The sequence below is a fragment of the Apis cerana genome, linkage group LG12 (assembly GCF_029169275.1).
Source record: "Apis cerana isolate GH-2021 linkage group LG12, AcerK_1.0, whole genome shotgun sequence".
NCBI lineage: Eukaryota > Metazoa > Arthropoda > Insecta > Hymenoptera > Apidae > Apis > Apis cerana.
In genome coordinates, this window is record NC_083863.1 from 7,988,971 (window position 1) to 8,007,788 (window position 18,818).

General features: G+C 34.3%; 3 protein-coding genes across 14 annotated transcripts in view; 2 read left to right on the plus strand and 1 right to left on the minus strand.

The window, feature by feature from the left end:
- Window positions 1–12,882, minus strand: part of LOC108001552 (D-altritol 5-dehydrogenase) — a 34,717-nt gene extending 21,835 nt beyond the window's left edge. Inside the window, exon 1 of the mRNA XM_062082966.1 lies at window positions 12,525–12,882. The gene's annotated coding sequence lies outside the window, so the exon portion shown is untranslated. The remainder of the gene's footprint in view (window positions 1–12,524) is intronic.
- Window positions 1,141–12,069, plus strand: LOC107998988 (tyrosine-protein phosphatase non-receptor type 5). 5 transcript variants are annotated; one of them, XM_017058601.3, is made up of 9 exons: window positions 1,141–1,894; window positions 2,543–2,726; window positions 7,789–7,978; window positions 8,072–8,270; window positions 8,353–8,565; window positions 8,651–9,061; window positions 9,143–9,438; window positions 9,516–9,725; window positions 9,799–12,069. In XM_017058601.3, the coding sequence occupies exons 3-9, from the start codon at window positions 7,956–7,958 to the stop codon at window positions 9,911–9,913; spliced, it is 1,467 nt and encodes a 488-aa protein (XP_016914090.1). In that variant the 5' UTR covers window positions 1,141–1,894; window positions 2,543–2,726; window positions 7,789–7,955; the 3' UTR covers window positions 9,914–12,069. The 5 variants fall into 5 exon arrangements, with proteins under 5 accessions (XP_016914090.1, XP_028523075.1, XP_016914088.1 ...); XM_028667274.2 differs by lacking the exons at window positions 1,141–1,894; window positions 2,543–2,726 and adding an exon at window positions 5,362–6,043; XM_017058599.3 differs by lacking the exons at window positions 1,141–1,894; window positions 2,543–2,726 and adding an exon at window positions 6,756–6,944.
- Window positions 12,883–12,949: 67 nt separating the features above from the next.
- LOC107998941 (myelin regulatory factor-like protein) overlaps window positions 12,950–18,818 on the plus strand; it is a 47,031-nt gene continuing 41,162 nt past the window's right edge. For 4 of the 8 annotated variants that reach the window (XM_062082929.1, XM_017058503.3, XM_017058506.3 and 1 more), the window contains exon 1: window positions 12,950–13,577. In XM_062082929.1, the coding sequence (XP_061938913.1) occupies window positions 13,529–13,577 (49 nt within the window). In that variant the 5' untranslated portion in view covers window positions 12,950–13,528. The remainder of the gene's footprint in view (window positions 13,578–18,818) is intronic. The other 4 variants (XM_017058502.3, XM_062082930.1, XM_017058504.3 and 1 more) reach the window with 1 other exon arrangement.

The following is an 18,818-nucleotide window of genomic DNA, read 5'->3' on the forward strand; positions in this document are numbered from 1 at the left end:
TTTTTCGTTTCGTTTCGTTTCGAACGGAACGAAACAAGGTTCTCTTTAATCCGGTTGGATCGAAGGTTGGACAGGAAGGTTTGTAACAGGGGGTTGTCGATCGATTTTCTTTGAACGGGGCAATCGAAAGGTTTTGCAAGCTTTGTTTCGGCGAGGCTGGGTTCAAACGAGGATCGAATTAGGGGAATCGAGGGTAATTAGAATTAGAAACGTCATTTTCCTTCTCCTTTCGCCCCGATGCATTATTGAAAAAAGGAGGGGAAGGGAAGCGAAATTTCGGATGGAAATTCGTTCGGAGGAATACAATGGTTATAAAATTAAATTGATTCGATCTCTTTGATCAATATACTTTCACGAATAACAAACTGGACAACAACAAACTTTTATCTTTTACCTTCGCTTTAATACCCCCGATAATCTGTTTATAAATAATCCCTGCCCGACAATATCCCGTTTCACGAACCAGATCACCTAACCAAACTCAATTTTCATTATAAACAACCACGTATCGCGTTTCGAGCGTATCGAACGCCACGAGGCGAGGGGCGTTCGAACACCTTCGGATAGAATTTATTTTAAAAGCGTGCCGCGCGTTCATCGATCCCCCTCCCTTCTCTCTCTCTCTGCCTCTGTTCCGGCCCAAGTGATTTTTCGCCTTCGAAAACCGAATTAAACCCCGTTAAAATAGGTCGAGTGCGACGCATCGAATCCCTCGACGCGAGAGATTGAACCGTCCCTGAACTATCCGAAAATAATAATGCGGCCCGGTTCGTTCGTTTCTCCCGGCCATTCAAGCTCCCCTCCCCGAGGAAGGGGGAAAAAGGCGACATCGCACCCTCGATAAAGGCGAACGATGCCTCTGGAGGAGACGCGGCGAAAGGGGGTGGAGAAGCCGAATGGAAAAGTGCGGGGGGGGAGTTGGAAGTCGGCGGAGGAGAAGGAGAGGAGGCAGCCACCTCTGGTCGTGGTGGTGGTGGTCGGTGGCCGCGGCACCCTCTCGGCCGTTGGAAAGGGGATGAAGCGGGGAGGCTTGCAGTGTAAAAGAGGGGAAGGTGGGTCGCCTCGTATCCGTGTCACGAATGCGCGCGTCTGCACTCCACCTCGCCACCCTCCACGGCCACCGAAAGAGGTGAATGCAGTTGGCCGTCATTTTGCAACCCGTTCAGACGCCATTCAGATGCGTCGAATGCGAGTGGCCGGTGCCGCGCCACTTCCGTCTGCCCGTTAACTTTCTCTTCCTCCTTTCGTTCCACCGAGTTCTCGTCGATCCTTCCCCCGTTGGGACGGACGATCGTGCACAGGGGCGAGGATAAAAAGAAACGAGAGGAAAGAACGAGGAAAAAGGAAGGGAAAAAGATTATTCGTATGCTCCGAGATATTGTCGGATAAGATTACACGACGTTGGTGATACCAGGAGTGTCGGTCGAGAGGTAGGCGAGAGTAAGAAGTCGAGGCGAGTGATAGCTTCGTTGAGGAAAGAGCGAGTAGAAAGAGGTGGTAATTTGTAGTTGACGATTCGGTAAGGAGAACCGAGAGGGTGTTTGCACGTGATCGTGGTAGCTTCGTCGAGGAGAAGTATATAATTTGGCGAGGGAGGGAATAGAGGAATGAGAGGAAGGTGAGAGAAGAATCGAGTAGAAGTTGAGAGGGGTCTGACGCGCGTGCACGCGTGGGGCCGGTGGTCGACTACTCGTAACGAGACGCCTACGACGAGGGGTGAATCGACACACAGAGATCTCTGAATGGACCGTTGGAGTGGTGTTCGTCGCTCCTTCGAACGAACCGGAACGATGAATTTTTCAAGGATCGAGGTCCGCGACGACGAGAGACGCGAGACGAGTAACGCGATTCCCACCGAGAAACAAACTGACGACTCCTTTACGTGCACTTAAAGGTGAGCTAAAGGTGTTTGCTCCACGATTTCCTGTTAATTTCCACCGATTCGGTTCACCCTGCATGGGGTAAATTTAATTTACTTCTTGGATATTTACTTTGTTATCACGATGAGAGAAAATAATCGATTTATTAATATTCGTGTGACTGTTACACATTTCTTGATAATAAATTTACTCGAGTTTATTACGATGCATTTTTTTGAAGTTATGAATTTAGAAAAACAATCGATCGATTAATATTCGCTTAGCTTAGAGTTTTGTCGTACGTAGTTGTAAATTTCTTCATAATCGCGATTAAGAACGACAAAATTATTGAAATTTACGTTCGCGTGCGAGAAACGTTTTAATTAGCCGAATCAGGAGTACGGTCACGTAGATTTCCTATGAGTCATTCTATCATGAGACGAGCAACCTACTCCGCCGAGAAATCGATTCGGCATAATTTAATCTACTTCAACGCAGTTAACTCCCATCGTCTGTCGTTAAAAATGCAATTGCATTTTTCCACGCCAAATTATCGATCCAAAAAATTGTATTCAAATCACCAACAGTTTATCCCCAATTTCAACCCTTTCAACAATCGCTCGTCGTTAATTATTCGCAAATTATTATCCAGAACATTCGTTTCATTTTTCGAAAAATTGCAGGTGCGAGAAAGGAAGCGAGAGACGAGGAGCGGAAGGCGGTGGAGCACGTGTTTAAGCGGATAAGCGGGGAGAAAATTTCCGTGGGTGTTCTTCCCCTCCTTTCGTGTTTCCAAAGGTTTTTGAAACAAGAAGAAGAAGAAGAAGAAGAAGGGCCTCGACTGACCGGGATAGGGAATATATCAAGGTACTGGTTAGAGTGATTATGTTTATCGCCCTTAGATACCGTCTCCACGGCTTCCCTTCACGCCCACGCCTTCGAAAATAACTTCTCCTCCTCGGTAAACTCTTCGCAATTTTCTCTCAGATTTTTTTCTTTTCCCGCTCTCGTCGTTAAATCACGACGAGTCAAAGTGATATTCGAATTTGTTACCAACTGATTAATCGAACGATACAATAGTGACGAGTTGCTAATAATAAAACTGGTGGAAAACTGTCCACCGATTGAAAATGACTCAAACAAGAGAAAAAAAAGGATATGATCTGATTAGATTTTTATTTTTTTGTAAATGCAATAAAATCGATGCAGTTCGACTATTTTTATTGAGGAAAAATTATTAAAAGATATTACTTAAAAGATCATTGGTTTAAAGGATATTGTAAAGTTCGTAAAACCTGCAACATCTTCCAAACTAATGATTTTTCGACGTAAATAGATCAACACTTTTCTCGATTGCTATAATTAAAACAATGTAATTTTATTTAAAGAAAAAAAAAAAAAAAGCCTTCGTACATCTACTTCTTGGTCGAACCATTTTTTCACGCAATATCATAATAATTTTCCACCATCTTTACGTTTTATTTACCTAATCTGAAGAGAGAAAAAAAGAATAGAAAATCCATAAGGCGATAATTAAAATTGTAAGGGAACGTCGAAACGGAAGATTATTTTTTTTGTAAAGAAGGATCGATGCACAGTTTTTTCAAAAGCGCTTTATCAGCGGTGGTCGCGAGGACCGTACGCGGCCAATGACTCACGATGAATAACGAAGGCTTTATAGTAAATGTTAAACGAGTTTTCATTGAGCGATACGCGTATCCATGTGGATGGATAAAATTCCTTTGACTGACGATTTATCGTGCCTCGTCGCGCTACGATAATTATAGGACGATTCATTTCTTTTTTCTTCTTTTTCTTCTTCTCTTGATGTCTCTCAGAGAGACATTGAAAATCACTTTTCTCTTTTTCTCATATCGTCCAACGTTTGAATTACGTGGCCCGAGTGAATTTACCGTTCAACTAATTCCTTTCTCATCAGATCGTCGAAAATATTGTAAATATTTTTTCAAACAAAGAATTACACTTTTTCTACGCACAAATTTTCCGATTCGAATAAAGTATCGAAAATATAATCGTACAATAATCCTACACAAATTTATACGATTTTACAAAAAATTTTATTCTAAAAAAAAAAATAAATAAATTTCCAAGTCTTTTACCCGTATTTCTCGACAGGACACTCGAGGGAAAAAAAGAGAGAGAGAGAAAAGAAACCCTCGAAAGACGTGTCTCGATACCACCCACGCGTTTCTCGTTCGAATCGACGGTACACAATTTTACGCAAGTGCGTGTCTGGCTGCGTGCGCCCTGCGAAAGCTCGCAAGCCCCCTCCGAAGGGTGAATGGAGCCTCTAATTTAGTCGGTGCCACGACCTCCCTACGATTCGTACGAATCCACGCTCCCGTACACTCGTCAAACTTTGTCTTTTTTTTCGTCGACAATTTTTTTTTTCTTTTTTTTCTCCCTTTTTCTTTCCCTTCCGAGTGCTTCGATCCAGTGTTCTCGTCGATTTTTTTTTATCTCGAGTTTTCAATTTTTTATCTACCAAGTTCTAATATGCCCCCAGATCGACCAAATTAGAATAAGAGTGAATCTCGATAAATCTTCAACTACGGAATGTGCGGTAAAAGTGGTTTGGCCGAAATTTTGAATCGTACGAATCGAAAATTCGATCGACCTCCCCGCCGATAATTTTTCTTTCTTCTCACCCGACGCTTCCATCGATTCATTCGCGGAATTGGAAAAGTTAAACTGCTAATATTCCTTGTTCCATTCTCGTGATTTTACGATTACACTCGAACTCGATTGATTTAGCAACAATTGAATCGAATATTCAACAGCTTGTAGTATGGAACGCCAATAGTGAAGTTTAATCGAATTATTGAACAATCCAAAATTGGTTTAAGCATTGCTAAAAAAAAAATAACGAGGATGATATATATCGATCGTATTAAAAATCTTAACTTAGTTACTCGATGATTTCATTCAGATGGGTATTATTAAATTTAAAAAAAATTTCCTTTTTTACAATCAACGAGTGTGTACGTAACGTTTTATTTTCGTTATATTATTTGGAAATATTCAACGCGCGCGATCATACGTAACGTATGTATCTAAAATAGATTCTTTCCTTTTTTTAACAATGCTGTTAAAACTACCACTCTCGAGCATTCGAGAAATCGTGATCACACGAGGACACGACGAGGTATCTGAACCGCAGATATCGTGAGAATTGGCTTCGTTCGAACGGAGGCTCTCGATTAATTTAACGAATCCATCGGATAAACGCAGAGAGAGAGAGTGGATCGAAAATTCGGTTGAAAGCTGGGCTATCGGTTATTGATTTTTCAGCCGGTTGTTGCAACAATGACAGTCGGTCAGCATTGTTGAGCGACAGGCATCGGTAGGCAGCTTCAGGGAAAGGGGGGAGTTCGTTGAACGTTAGCTTCGGAGAATACGGTACACGGAGTATTGTGTAATATGAGTAATTGTTGCAGCATGTGATTGGTCACTGGTCGAGTCGATTAGAAAGAGAGAGAGGGGGAGAGAGAGAAAAAGAAGTGTTTAAAAGTTTGAATAGAGAAAGAAGTGACAATGACAAGATTTGAGTCATAAGTAAGAAAAAAAGACTTATTTAAAAACGAATATTCGACAAACTTTTATCGTTTGTAAAGAATGAAACATCGATGACCGGAAGAACGTATTAAGTTGGAATAAAATTTTAAGACAAAAGAGAAAAGAAACGATATACCGCTGTAATTTTTCTTACGCAAGGTGTGAAGGTATAAAATTATAAACAGAGCGATTCGACAGAGCGAATATTGGATGTCGGCCGTATGGCAGGGATGAATGGGCAACATCCGGTTTTCTGATTCACCAAGATATTCTTGAGAAATGCGTAAGACGCACGCCTAGACGTTTGCTCGATCCAATATTGTCTTAACTGATGGATAATTGATAAAATCGAGCCGCTCTCGCCTTTTAACGTCGAGAAAAATAACCGCTGTTTTGCATCGTTCAATCTCGTCACTACGAGATAAACGAAGATTGTTTCATCATTGCTTACAAATCGATCGATCGATGTATTTGTATTTGTAAAAAAAAAAAAAAAAAAAAGAGAGAATCGAGAAACGATCATTTACAAATTTTTTATCGTTCACGGATGGAAAAGTATAGTACCGATGCAAACATGAGACAGTGTTTCGACGGAGTTTTAGTACACGGTAATACGAATCTGAATATTTTTCATTATTCTTATTTTCTTCGTGAGAGAATTTAATTTTACAGCATACTATAAAGTGATTCATCCCTGGGATGCGTCAGCGTATCAGAAAAATATTTCTTTTGATGTTAACCACCATGACGAATATCCATGACCCATAAATACTCTTAGGGAGATATGTTTACGTTTTTCTTTGCCGTTATTTATTCATAAATTGAGATTCTATTGATCTAATGATATAACGAGTAAAAATAAGTCATATATTTTTTTTTCCCTTTGTTCTTCGAGATAAATTGTAGAAATGAATTTTGTGAAAAAATAATTCGTTTATAAATCGTTGAATAAAGTCTTCCTATTATTAATGCGTGGAAAAAAAAATACTATTATCGGAAGTGAACACGATACCGACCGCGTGAAAACGCATCAAACGAATCAAAACGATGTGTATTCGTGTCCTAGTCAAGATGCAACGCAATGCTTCTCGTTCGATCTCAATAGGCAAACGTAAAACTTGATTCCGAATACACTTTACTATCATTAGATGCACGTGCTTCGCTTTCATTCACCTTGAGTTTCTCCCGCCAAATTCCCAGCACCGCTAGTAAACCGTCCATGTGATTGGCTGGTGTTTGCGTGCAGCTCGTCACTGATTGGCCGATATTTCCTCCCGTATGTAACCGAGTGCAAGGCCGAAGGGAACCGAAGCCCAGGTCAGGGTACACGAGCGACGTCTTCGGCAGTTCGAACGAGAAGCTTGCGCAGTGGAGATCGTTCGGTCTCTATTAACGATATCAACATGGCTGTTTATATGTTCGTGCAGCCGCTATTTTCAAATCGCGATTCATACGTTACTTTAAATCGTATCATCCTTGTGTTCCTTCTGTATTTGTTTCTAACAACAGGTATCGGTAACATTTCTTTTTTGGAAATTTCTTTTTTATTTATACGAATATCGCGACTTCCTCGATACGTATGTATTAGTTCTGTATACACAGTTGGAAAACAGGATGTAGTTTATTCGTGTTCCTCCACTTTCGTGTTTGTGTATAAATGGAAGTACATGTACACAGACGGTGACTGTTGCACGATTGTGTCAGTGACTGGAACGATGTCTATTCATCCACTTGTCACATGCAGTTCTCTCATTGGTGTATAGTCTATCTCCTCGTTGCCTTGTCACCCTTCCCTACTTCAGAATCTACTTGGTGCTCCGTTCATAAAATTAACACGATGTTTACTTCCTGTATAACGGCACAAAAGTCGGAAGGAATGATTTCCGAACATTCCTTTATAAAGATTAAAAAAATTCAGATTAACGTTAAGTGGAACGTGTCATTACTAATTGACAGGTGGTACGAAATTATGGAAAAGTGTTCGATATTGCGTTAATAAAAGAAAAATGTAGAATGTTTATTCTTTTGATAAAAGTTTGACTTATCGCGTGTTGTGTACTTCCACACATAACATTGCATAAATAAATACTATATACGTTATGACGTTTTAAAGATATTGCTTATTATTGTCAAAATAAGCAAAAATTACTACTGTGAATATACAGAATATAATATTTTATCGATGGATATCTGACTTGATAACATTAATATAGAAAGTGAGATATAAAATATTTTTTATAAATTGGTTAAATTATTTTTAATGTACTATATTGATATTAAATCTTAGCACACTCAAGATAATATAATTGTTGTGATATTGAATGATTAAAAAAAATTTGATCTTTTTTTCCAGGAGGAACAAGCACTCCTTTAACTAATCACTATGTGAATGATGCAAATTATTATGAAATTTCAAGCAATGACAATTCAAGTCCCTTGGAGAAATTTTACTTAATTACTGGACAAAGGTGGCACACAGATACTGTGCTACCTATTCCTTTATTGCCATCTACAGAGGGAATGTCTGCTCGATCTCATCACAGGTAAATATTTAGACTTCTTATTTGATGTATATATTTATCAATTTATAGAGATATCATTAATTTATATGGGAATGAATTTGATATCAATTTAAGATATCAACTTTTTATACATAGGATCCCACAGTCCATAACGGGACTGGATGATGCTGGAATGGATTTGCAAGCAGCTCAACTCAGTACCCGCACAGGACAGGAGGTACGTTCCACTGCAACCTTATCATGGCTAGATTGGCAATTGCCCCTGTTCGTAGCAGTTTGCGCCATCGGTGGCGTCATTCTCTTTACATTTCTGGTAAGATTTTTCTCAAATTTTATTTCTATGTTATCCAATATATATATCTGAATAAGATATTTATTCCAAATTCCATTTATAGATTTTGTTATGGCTGCGGAAACAAATGTCGCGTGAAAAAGATACCGAAGATGGTGATAGGAGAGGTTTGGTAGAGGAAGGTGCTGTGGGTCATCCGGAAAAATCTATAAAATCTTCAAAAGGATCGATTGAATGGGTTCATCAACCCGCAACGAAATCATCAGTTCAATCTGTTCCTACTCGATCTCTTACGCAAGCCATTGGTTTACCAGAAGTATGATTATTAACTGATCAAAATGATACAATTAAATATTGAAATAATGATTATAAAATTAATGAATTTTTATTTATTTTATTAGGTAATGTCAGTAGCAACTCCAGAACGCAGACCGGAACCGATACGCATAAGAACTAAAGGATTGTTAGAACGACGTGGATCAAGCGCAAGTTTGACTATAGAATTGGCACCACCTCCAGAAAGTCCACCTCATATTGTTACACCTACTCGTGAATGTACTGCAGAAGAATTTCTATTAAGCGCTGGAAATGTTTTATCAAGAGCACAACTTAGAAAGGCAATCAGTGACACAGCATCCTTACATAAAGAATTTTGGGAAGTTCCTCTCAATTTACCCGAGAAATTAGATATATGTGGATCTGGGGTGAAGAATAGATATTGTTCCGTATTACCAAATCCACAGTCAAGAGTGATTTTACCGGGACCTTCGGATGATCCTCTTTCGAGTTATATTAATGCCAATTATATTCGAGTATGTTTAAGGAGAAAAGAACTAAAAAATTAAAAATTTCGCGTTATTATCTTTATCCTATCTAAATATTTTAATCTACAGGGATATGATGGAGAAGATGCACGCTATATTGCAACACAGGGACCATTAGCTCACACTGTGGATGATTTTTGGAAAATGATTTGGGCAGAAAAAGTACCCGCGATAGTTATGATGACGAAATTATATGAAGCCGCCAAAACAAAATGCGAAGCATATTTTCCATTGGATAAAAATAATCGCATACAGGCTGGACTGTTTACTATTATTGTTACTTCTATTGACACAAGAGAAGGATATACGATCAGAGATTTAGAACTTCGATATGAAGGCGAAAGGAAGCATGTGCAGCATTACTGGTAATTACATTAAAATCTTTATTCTGTTTGAGTCATATTATTGGATTACTTAATATATGATTAATAAACAAATATAGGTATGATTCATGGCCAGACCATGCTGTACCTCAAACAGCAGATACCCTTGTTAGTTTAGCTGCAGAAGTAAATTCTTTACCAGGTCCGGTCGTTGTTCATTGTAGTGCTGGAATTGGACGAACTGGTTGTTTCATAGCTTTAGCTACGGGAATGACGCAGTTATTACGAGATGGGAATGTAGATGTATTGGGTATTTTATGCCAAATGAGGTATAAAATATTTATTTGATGAACTAAAATTTATAACTTATTTAAATTTTAATGTCTTAAAATTTTTTTTCAGATATGACAGAGGTGGTATGGTTCAGACAGCAGAACAATACGAATTCGTTCATCGTGCACTTTGTCTGTATGAACAGACACTTGAAGGTGGTAAATCATCAAGTTCAGGTGATTGAAATTATAAACAAAGTGATTATGGGAATTGATAAAAGTTCAGTAGAAGAAAAAGAATTGGTCTTAGAATTATTATGAAAAGATTCATGAAATGAATATGGTCTGCAACATATTACTAACGTCCGGGTGTGAATATTTGTATTATGGAGGAAATCCTATGAAAAGAATCTCGATTTCAATTCTAGACCAGCGGATGTCTTACTCGATCTTCAGCTATTCAAGATGAGTTTTATCTCACTAAATAAGCTGCCATTTCTATACTGCCATGACAAATCGTTGACAATTAATATCAGTCACACAAAGCTCAAGATAAAGGTAAATGGTTATTGACTCATGTTCTAAAGAGTTCTACATTATTCTTAAACGGAATTAAAACTGTTTGACAAATGGAAAAAAAAAAAAAAAGAAAAAGAAAAAAAAGAAAAAAAATATATTTCAATTTGACTCGCGAGATATCAGGGTTTGTCAAAGTATTGATTCAGATTTTTATGCATTCTCTGTGTGTTATAAATTAGATTTGTTAGTTATAAATATTTGCATCTATAATATTCTCAGAGTCCTATTCTTTCTACATTATGAGCAGTTCTTACTTAGCTTTCCAGTACAGTAAACTATTACAAAACTAATATTGCTGTCTATTATACAATTACAAAAATAATAACATTAATAGTTATAATTATTTCAAAATGAAGTCTTAAATATACAGAAGGGCAAATAATTATAAAATTGGGACCCAGTTTAATTAAAAAATTTTTATCCTATTTGTAGTTCCTAGTTAATTTTACAGTAAAATGTACACACAATGATTTTTTTCCATGATTTTTAATTAATTTATCAATAAAGACTGAATGCAGGTAGTACAATACGTTTATTATATATTATAAGTTATAAATTTAACTAGAAATATTATGCTTCTCTGATACAAAGCAAAATTTATGATGTTATAAGATTGTAAAGAATATTATAGTCTTACTTGAAAAAAAGAAGAAAAAAGATAAATTGTAGAATGAGTTTGTTAAGCTTTAAAGCAAACTATTCGTTATATAGCAAAAGTAAAGTTGTTATAGCATTCTTTCCAAGTATTATATATATACAAAACTATAATTATTTATTTTCTTTATTATATTTTGAATATGAATTATTAATTAATAAAATTCCAATATAATGCTTTGAATTAATGATGAAAAAAATTTTTGATTCTTTTTTTTTTAATAATGATCAATTTATTTGATTGAATATTAGTCTATAGTTGACAATAAGTGTGATTTATGAGCTTTTAGGATTTGATATGAATTTATTAACAAAAATGGCAATAGTTTGAACAGCAATGTTCAATTCTCTGCATAGAACTATTATAATTCAATTTTGACATAATAATACCAAAGTTATTAATATTCATTAACATTATATATTATAATGAGATATATTGCAGACTTTATAAGATTTATGATTAATAATTGTTGGAATTATAAAAGTTTGATTTATTTTTTTTATAATTAATTCTCACTGAATTCCAATTTGAGTTATTATTATACATTAGGTTATGTATTTCGATTTCATTGTTTTGAATAATTTTTATAATTTGTGAATATATTGTAATTGAAAATTTAGCTTCATGTTATTTCAAAAATATAATCAATTTATTCATCGAACGTATTATAACATCATCATTCAAATTATTAATATAATGTTTTAGAATTCTTCAATCTTGTAAGTGAACAGTGTGAACGTGTATTTTTGAGCGAAAGATTGTGATATGTATACATATATAATATATAATATATATATTTGTACATATGTTGTACAGAGAGTAAAATATATTTAAGAGATTATGTATTTGTGTAAGTGCAAATTGAGAGTATATTATTTATGAGTATATAAAAGCCTTAAGCAACTTTAATGTAAACATATTAATAACGTAACAATAACAATAATAATTATTTAGAAACCCTTTGGTGTTCAATTGTACTTATGTGACGTAATAAATGTTTATAGTACCCATGCAATGTTTACGTGTACTTTTTTAGGAAGTGGAGTACTATCGCGATTATGTTTATTAAATTTTCTTTGTGAAAAATTATTATTTATAATGATTTTGTAAAACACGATTTTGTTTTTTATTTATTAAAATTTGTATATTTTATAAATATTTTATAAATTTGTTTTTTTATTTTTAAAAATAAAAACTAACCGTTAAATTTGAATTAGATTTAATCCGCCATTTTGATTAAAATATTCTTTATTCTTCATTCTTTCAAACATAAATTCGTATAGAAAATATTATCAAATGTATGCATTATGTACTATAAAAAAAATTTATATAGTGTATGTGTATTATAAAAAATTGTATTAATCTTCCTTACATATTATCTGCTTAATATTTTATAGATTATAAGATATGAAATGTATATACGAATATGTTATGATCTATATTATGATTTAAGAAATAGTATTAGTTAATATTTATTAAGAATAAAATTCTATTTTTATAATTGATAAAATTTTTTTTTCATTCTAGCAATCCCAGTATAATTGTGTATTAATGAGGAAATTATTTATCTTAAATATCAATTATTTATCTAAATACGAAGAAAAGAAATATTAATAACTTACATTTCTCGAAATTCGTACAACTGAAGACGAAAAACACTTCCATTTCATGTACAATATTTATATTATTTTCGAAATAAGAATTCCGATTCAGTATATATCCATTGATTTCGTTTTACCGCGCAAAATGCAGTTCGGTGTCGCCATCTTGAAATTACATTGACAATGATATTCAAGATTTCACTTATATTTTAAAAGTTTCGTAGTCGTCGTAATGTTTTGATAAATACAAAATATAATGATATTATAAACAGTTATCAATTATTATAATGGAAAATTGCACAAATGTGTCTTTATAAAATCACAATATATTTTCACGAGAGATTGTCAATGCGCGCTTCTTTCAAACTTCGTCCAAAGGAGACTGAGATGCGTCACGTGATCAACTTGTTCTCGGCGCGACATACACGGGGCGTGTTTGCATGTATTACGATTCGTGCGCGTGTAGTGTCGGCGGACGGAACTCAAGTTTAGTCCGCGCCTCGGGATTCGACACGGCTCCTGGGTGTACGAGCCAACAGTGAAATAACGTACGGAGAAATCGTTTTAACAAGTAGAAGAAAAACATACAAAGACGGTATACAAGTTCGTTTAAGTGGTGCGTTTGTTTCTTTTGGATACGGAACGGATAATCTTTTTTTCTTTGCGATGCTCTCATTGTTGCCGTTCATCGTGCCGATTCTCGACGGTGATCGTTCGTAGATCGTGTCGCTGCACTCGAAGGTATAAGAAAACATATAGTGACGACACGGAAAAAGTATTGTTTGTGAACTTATCTCGTTCGGTGGAATTTCAAAAGAAAAGCACGGTTAAAAAAGACAGAAAGTGCACCGTGAAATCGTGAAGAGACAGAAAGAGAAAAAGAGAGAGAGGGAAACGGAAGAGAGTTACATTAAACGTCGCGTACTATGTGGGACGTCGCGTCGAGTGACATTCTAGCCTGGAGACAAAATGGGGCCCGTTGATCGGGCCCGGAAGATCTCAGGGGTCCGATTATCAACGGAGGTATGGATGTCATCGGGGACGGGGACGAGCAAACCCTCCAGGCGATTCTCGGTGAGTACAAGCGTTTCATTACATTCGTTTTGTGCTATAATATAATCGAAACCGCTAGCAGAACGGTTCGCGACGATTGACAAGCGTGACAGCCACGGGAATGTCGCGAATCCCTAACGTTCGCCATATACCTTGTCGTGTGCGTTGTACAAATACGTTCGGTTGCTTCGCGTTCGTCGTGCGTTGACCTTAAACGACCGGACACGGTTGATCGTATATTTTTGTGTTTCAATTTTTCGCAGAAAGATAAATAGCGTTATTCTGTTATATTTTGATCTTATCCATTCTTCCATTTCGAATATTCTCGAGTTTAATAAGCAAATTGAATTATGATCCGACATATTCAAATGATTGCGGGAATTTTTAAATTCTTCTCTTTTAGGGATTTTTATTATACTATATTTTATAGTGTAGACACTTTTGATTGGATCGGACATATAATAGTAATTTCTATAAAGATTTTATTTTTAAAATTATTTCAAGCAATTAAAGAATTAATTTTTTAACATAAAAACAATTTTTCTTATAAAATTATAAAAATATAGATATTTTTAAAGACTGTTATACTAAAATTCGATTTATATTTATCTACATAATATTTGTGCGCGCAAAATGAAACAGTTGAATTATTCATGCATTATCGACGTATAGCATCATTCACAAATTCTTTCTAAATTGCACGAATCCGAAGAATTCTATTTGTAAAATTTTTAGTTCGCTCTGATTGATCTTCAAAGGAGAGTCGTTTGCCTACGTGGATACATTTACCCTACTTTTGCCTTGACTGTGCTTCTCCCCTCCATACTCGCGGAAAAACCGCCTTCGCATACCTGTTACACGTTTAGTTCAATGTATCTTGCTGCATCATTTCTTGCTTATTCCATTGTAAATATCAATATTATATACTAATATAAATAATTATTCTTTTAATTTCGTTTAACCCATTTATTTAGGCAATCATTGCTAGAAAATAAAATAAATATATTAATAGACATTGCATGCAAGTTACTTGAATAACAGGTATTTTAAACGAGATCAATTAGATTTCACGCAATCGTATTTGTATATCTATAAAATAACGGGATTGACTATATTAATTCACATACTAATCGTTTCATTGAAATTTTGATAAAATGCATTATATGCAATTCTGACATATATGTAAAATGAAATTTGCACTTTTATGTTATATATACGGATAATTAGATATTAAAAATAAAATTAAATAATATCGAATAATGAAAGATTCTAAGATGTGCCATTAATAGTTATCATAGAATGTGTTTCAAATATTTTTCCGCGAATATTCACAACTTTTTCCAAATAATCGCGACCAATATTGGTCTTCTGAATGCCGAGTGCATTCACCTGCAACGAGTGCACCATAGCATTCTTTATCTGGGTCGGAGGTTGCAATGTAATGCCCGTTTCTCTCCGTTTAACTTGATCTTTTCTCAAGCTTGCTCTCAGTGCACAAGCGGAGAACTCGTTTATCCGATTACATTGAATTATTCGTTCGTGGATAAATATGATTAGACGCATGGAGTACAGTTAATAGTTATAATCGGTAGGTTTCACTCTATTCGTAAACTGTACTATATATGTATCGAGTAATTAGAGTATCTCGTGTCTTGAGTTTAAACTGAATATGGTGAATGGTATTAAAATCGTTTAGTTTCAAAATACAAACTATCTTTTTGTACTATTTTATTTTTTTTTTCGAAGATAATTCTCAATTTTCTTAATTTAATCATTTCAAAATAATTAGTGATTAAGATAATTTTGCATGTCAATTTTTTATAATAAGATATAAATAATCAAAAATTTGAAAGTTATATGTTCTACGAATTATATATTTTATTGTTCTTAATTCAGAATATCGCTGATAAAAATTTTATGCAAAAGATTTATTCCTAGAGGAAAAAATTGCAAAAAGTACTTATCTATGTATAATCATAGTTCATTCACATCATATTTTAATGATTCACATTTGGTTGCTCTAATAATAACCTAACAATATTCATACGATCTATTCGATTCGAAAAATCGTGAGAAAAGAAAGAGAAAAAGAATTGATGTTTAATCGTGATGATCCATTGGATGAATCGTATTCTCTCAAATACTACCGCAATTCCATTGGTCTTTGCCAATAATTCCAGTATTCTCTAACCATGGCTAGGTAGACAGTGAAAGTCGCGCGGTGAACGTGCTTTTCCGTTTATTTGAAATTAACGGCTCGATACTTGGCCGTAACCTGTGCCAATAACCAACGCGCTCTGTGCTATGAAACAAGCTTTTACATTCACTTTTCGATCATTGTTAACGCTTCATCTTCAAAGACGAATAATCTAACCTCAATCGCTCGAGACCATTTTCCATACTCTGCGCAGGTAAGAATTCTTCGAAAAAGTTAGGTTATAACACATTTCTTTTTAAATAATAATATTTAGTATTTTTTTTTGTTATTATTTGATTAGACTTTTGTTAAGAAAGAAGTTTATTAATATTTTAGATATTTACTAATCTTTTTTCTAAATTGAAGATTTTTCAAATGAACAATCTAGAATAGTCTAAAAATTTTCTTTTAAAATTCAACAATCATTATCATTATTTAATCCTTGCGGTTCAATATTCAAATTATTTTCGATTGAGTCGAGTTGCTAATTAAAAATTACATAAGTTTGGATTCAAATATTCGAAAAATTAACATATTATTCCAATTACCAAGCGATCTTTTCTTCAACAATTTCATATTCAAAGACGATGATTTTCGATTGTGAACTTTCTCACATAAGTTGAAGAATTTTCACAATTTAATGGTCAACGACATGTACATCTCGAGCCAAAGATCTTTTTTGCGACGATAATCGTGAAAGCTTTCGAGCTTACTGAGAAAGAGAAGTAGGAGCGTCTAACGAAATTAGTATAGTTGCGTTAAACATAACGGCACGAAACTTTCCTCGTTGCTAATTAATTCTTTCCGCGTGAAATTATGCAAGCTCGTTCGATTCTTGTATTGGAACAGATAATTGATCGAATTAGGAACTCGGATGAATTGATTTCGCGTTTATAAATCTCACAACACGATGTCTTCTTTTATCATTTTAGCTTTTTATCACTTAGTATTGATAATCAAATAAAAACTTCATGACATGTATATTTGCTTTGACTTTTTAAGGTCGTAGATTAGATGTCTAATGAATTAATTTGTATAATTAATCCATGCAAGGAATTAATTGCAATCTATAAATTTTTTCAATTTTTAAAATATTATATATTTTATAAATTTGAGAGGATAATGACTTTAATTAAATCTTAGCTTATGATTCAATTATAGATTTTACTTTTTTTATTTTAAAAATTGAAGACAATGAATTTAGATCATGATACATCGTAGTTTTGGAATTTTTCCGTTTTTCTAGAAATATTAATTTTTAATATTGGTAAAAACCCGAGATATAGTACTCATCTAACATTATTCGCAAAAAGCAACGAAGCAACGAAAGCTTCCCCCGGACGATATATTATAAAATCAAAAGCAGTTTTCCTGATTTGTACGGTGCTTATCACCAGTCCGTGCAGAACGGCGCAACGACGCAAAATGAGCGTTAATGGCAATGTGCTCGTTCACGTGTGCACAAGCAGCCATGCACACACACAAACGCGAAGTGGATGCAGCAAGCTGGGTGCACACGGTTGGACGCATGCACCTAGCGTCATTGAATAGAAAAGAAAGATACGACCGGTCGGTGTGACTCTCGATCCCGTTTCCCGCCGTTTCAAAACGGTCGATTTTTCAAGTTACACGCGGTACGTGCCGTTATGAAACATTGTCTCTCACTCTGCTGCGCTGAATAGATAATCGGGTTCGTTCGACTTCAGGTAGAAACGGATAGTTAAGTATTTATATACATCCTGGTTCTCAAGTGTATCCACTTCTAATCATATCTTGTTTTGAAGTATAGGTTATTAAAATTATTTTTCTTCATTATTATTTTTTTTAATATAAAGATTATTGCAATATACTACACTTACGCTTATCGTGGATGTCAAGTTAATTCTAATTCATTTATCTGAAATCTCTATGTGAAATCATTTCGTGTTTATATCACTTCTTATTTTAGACTGTAATTTGATTTTTTTTTTATTCTTATAAAGATTTGTGCAATATAGAATTTGTGTAATACTTCTATATCAAGTTAAATAAAAATTTTGACCAATGTCAAAATTGTTTTTGATAATTTTATTTCAAAAAATAGTAATCTAAGTGTAATTAAAGTGTAAAGATTCGAATTTACACCGTCGTTTACATTTTGCAAAATAATGAAAATTCATCTTCGTCATCAAAGAGACTTCTACGCCTAATAGAATTTCTTTGGGATATTCTTAGAATATTTAAGTTAAGTATCTTGCAATATCTTCAAAACGAAAATTTACCTTTCATTCAACACAATATTATACTTTGCAATGTTTTACAATAAAATTATCTCGAAAGACAAATATGAACGTAGAAGAATAACATTCTTGAATAGTTCGAAGAATAGAGAGAGCAGAAATTATAATACGAAATATTATTTTATCGTATATTAATCTTATGTTAGTTTGACTAATCATAATTACAGTGAGATCGATCTAATAAAAAGCATTGATTTCCAAGGCATTGATTTTTTTTTTTTTTTTTTTTTTTTTCTATAAGAAAATATCTCGAGACACACGTCGTACTTACTTATAAAGAATGCTTTACCACAACCAATAACTGTAAACTGGTTGCTAAACGCGAGAATAAATACCGGTCTCTTCCGATTTTGTGTAACGCTTCTCTCCGATGCTAAGTCATCGAAGATGTTTGCTTCTCGTTCTAAACGAAAATCCTTAAAGGAAGGAAGAAGTAGGAAAATCTTTTCTTCAAACACGATTCACTGGATTCATGGCTATTCCAATCTTACGAAGAAATTCTATTGTAGACGTCAACTCTTTGAAAATTTTCTCTTCTTATTTAAAGAATTCTGTAAAGAATATGTCGTTTCTCTTTTTTCTATTTTTTTTTTTTTTTATATAAGAAATAGTATTAATAGAATATTTAAAATTATATTTGAGTATCATTCGATTGGAATTTAATAAATATCGTAATATAATTTTAGCAATAATTGTATTCGATTGTCGAGTACAAATTGGATCGGTAAATCTAAACCAAAGTTAAATAGTTTTAATTAAGTGCACATCGAGAGGAATATACTGAAT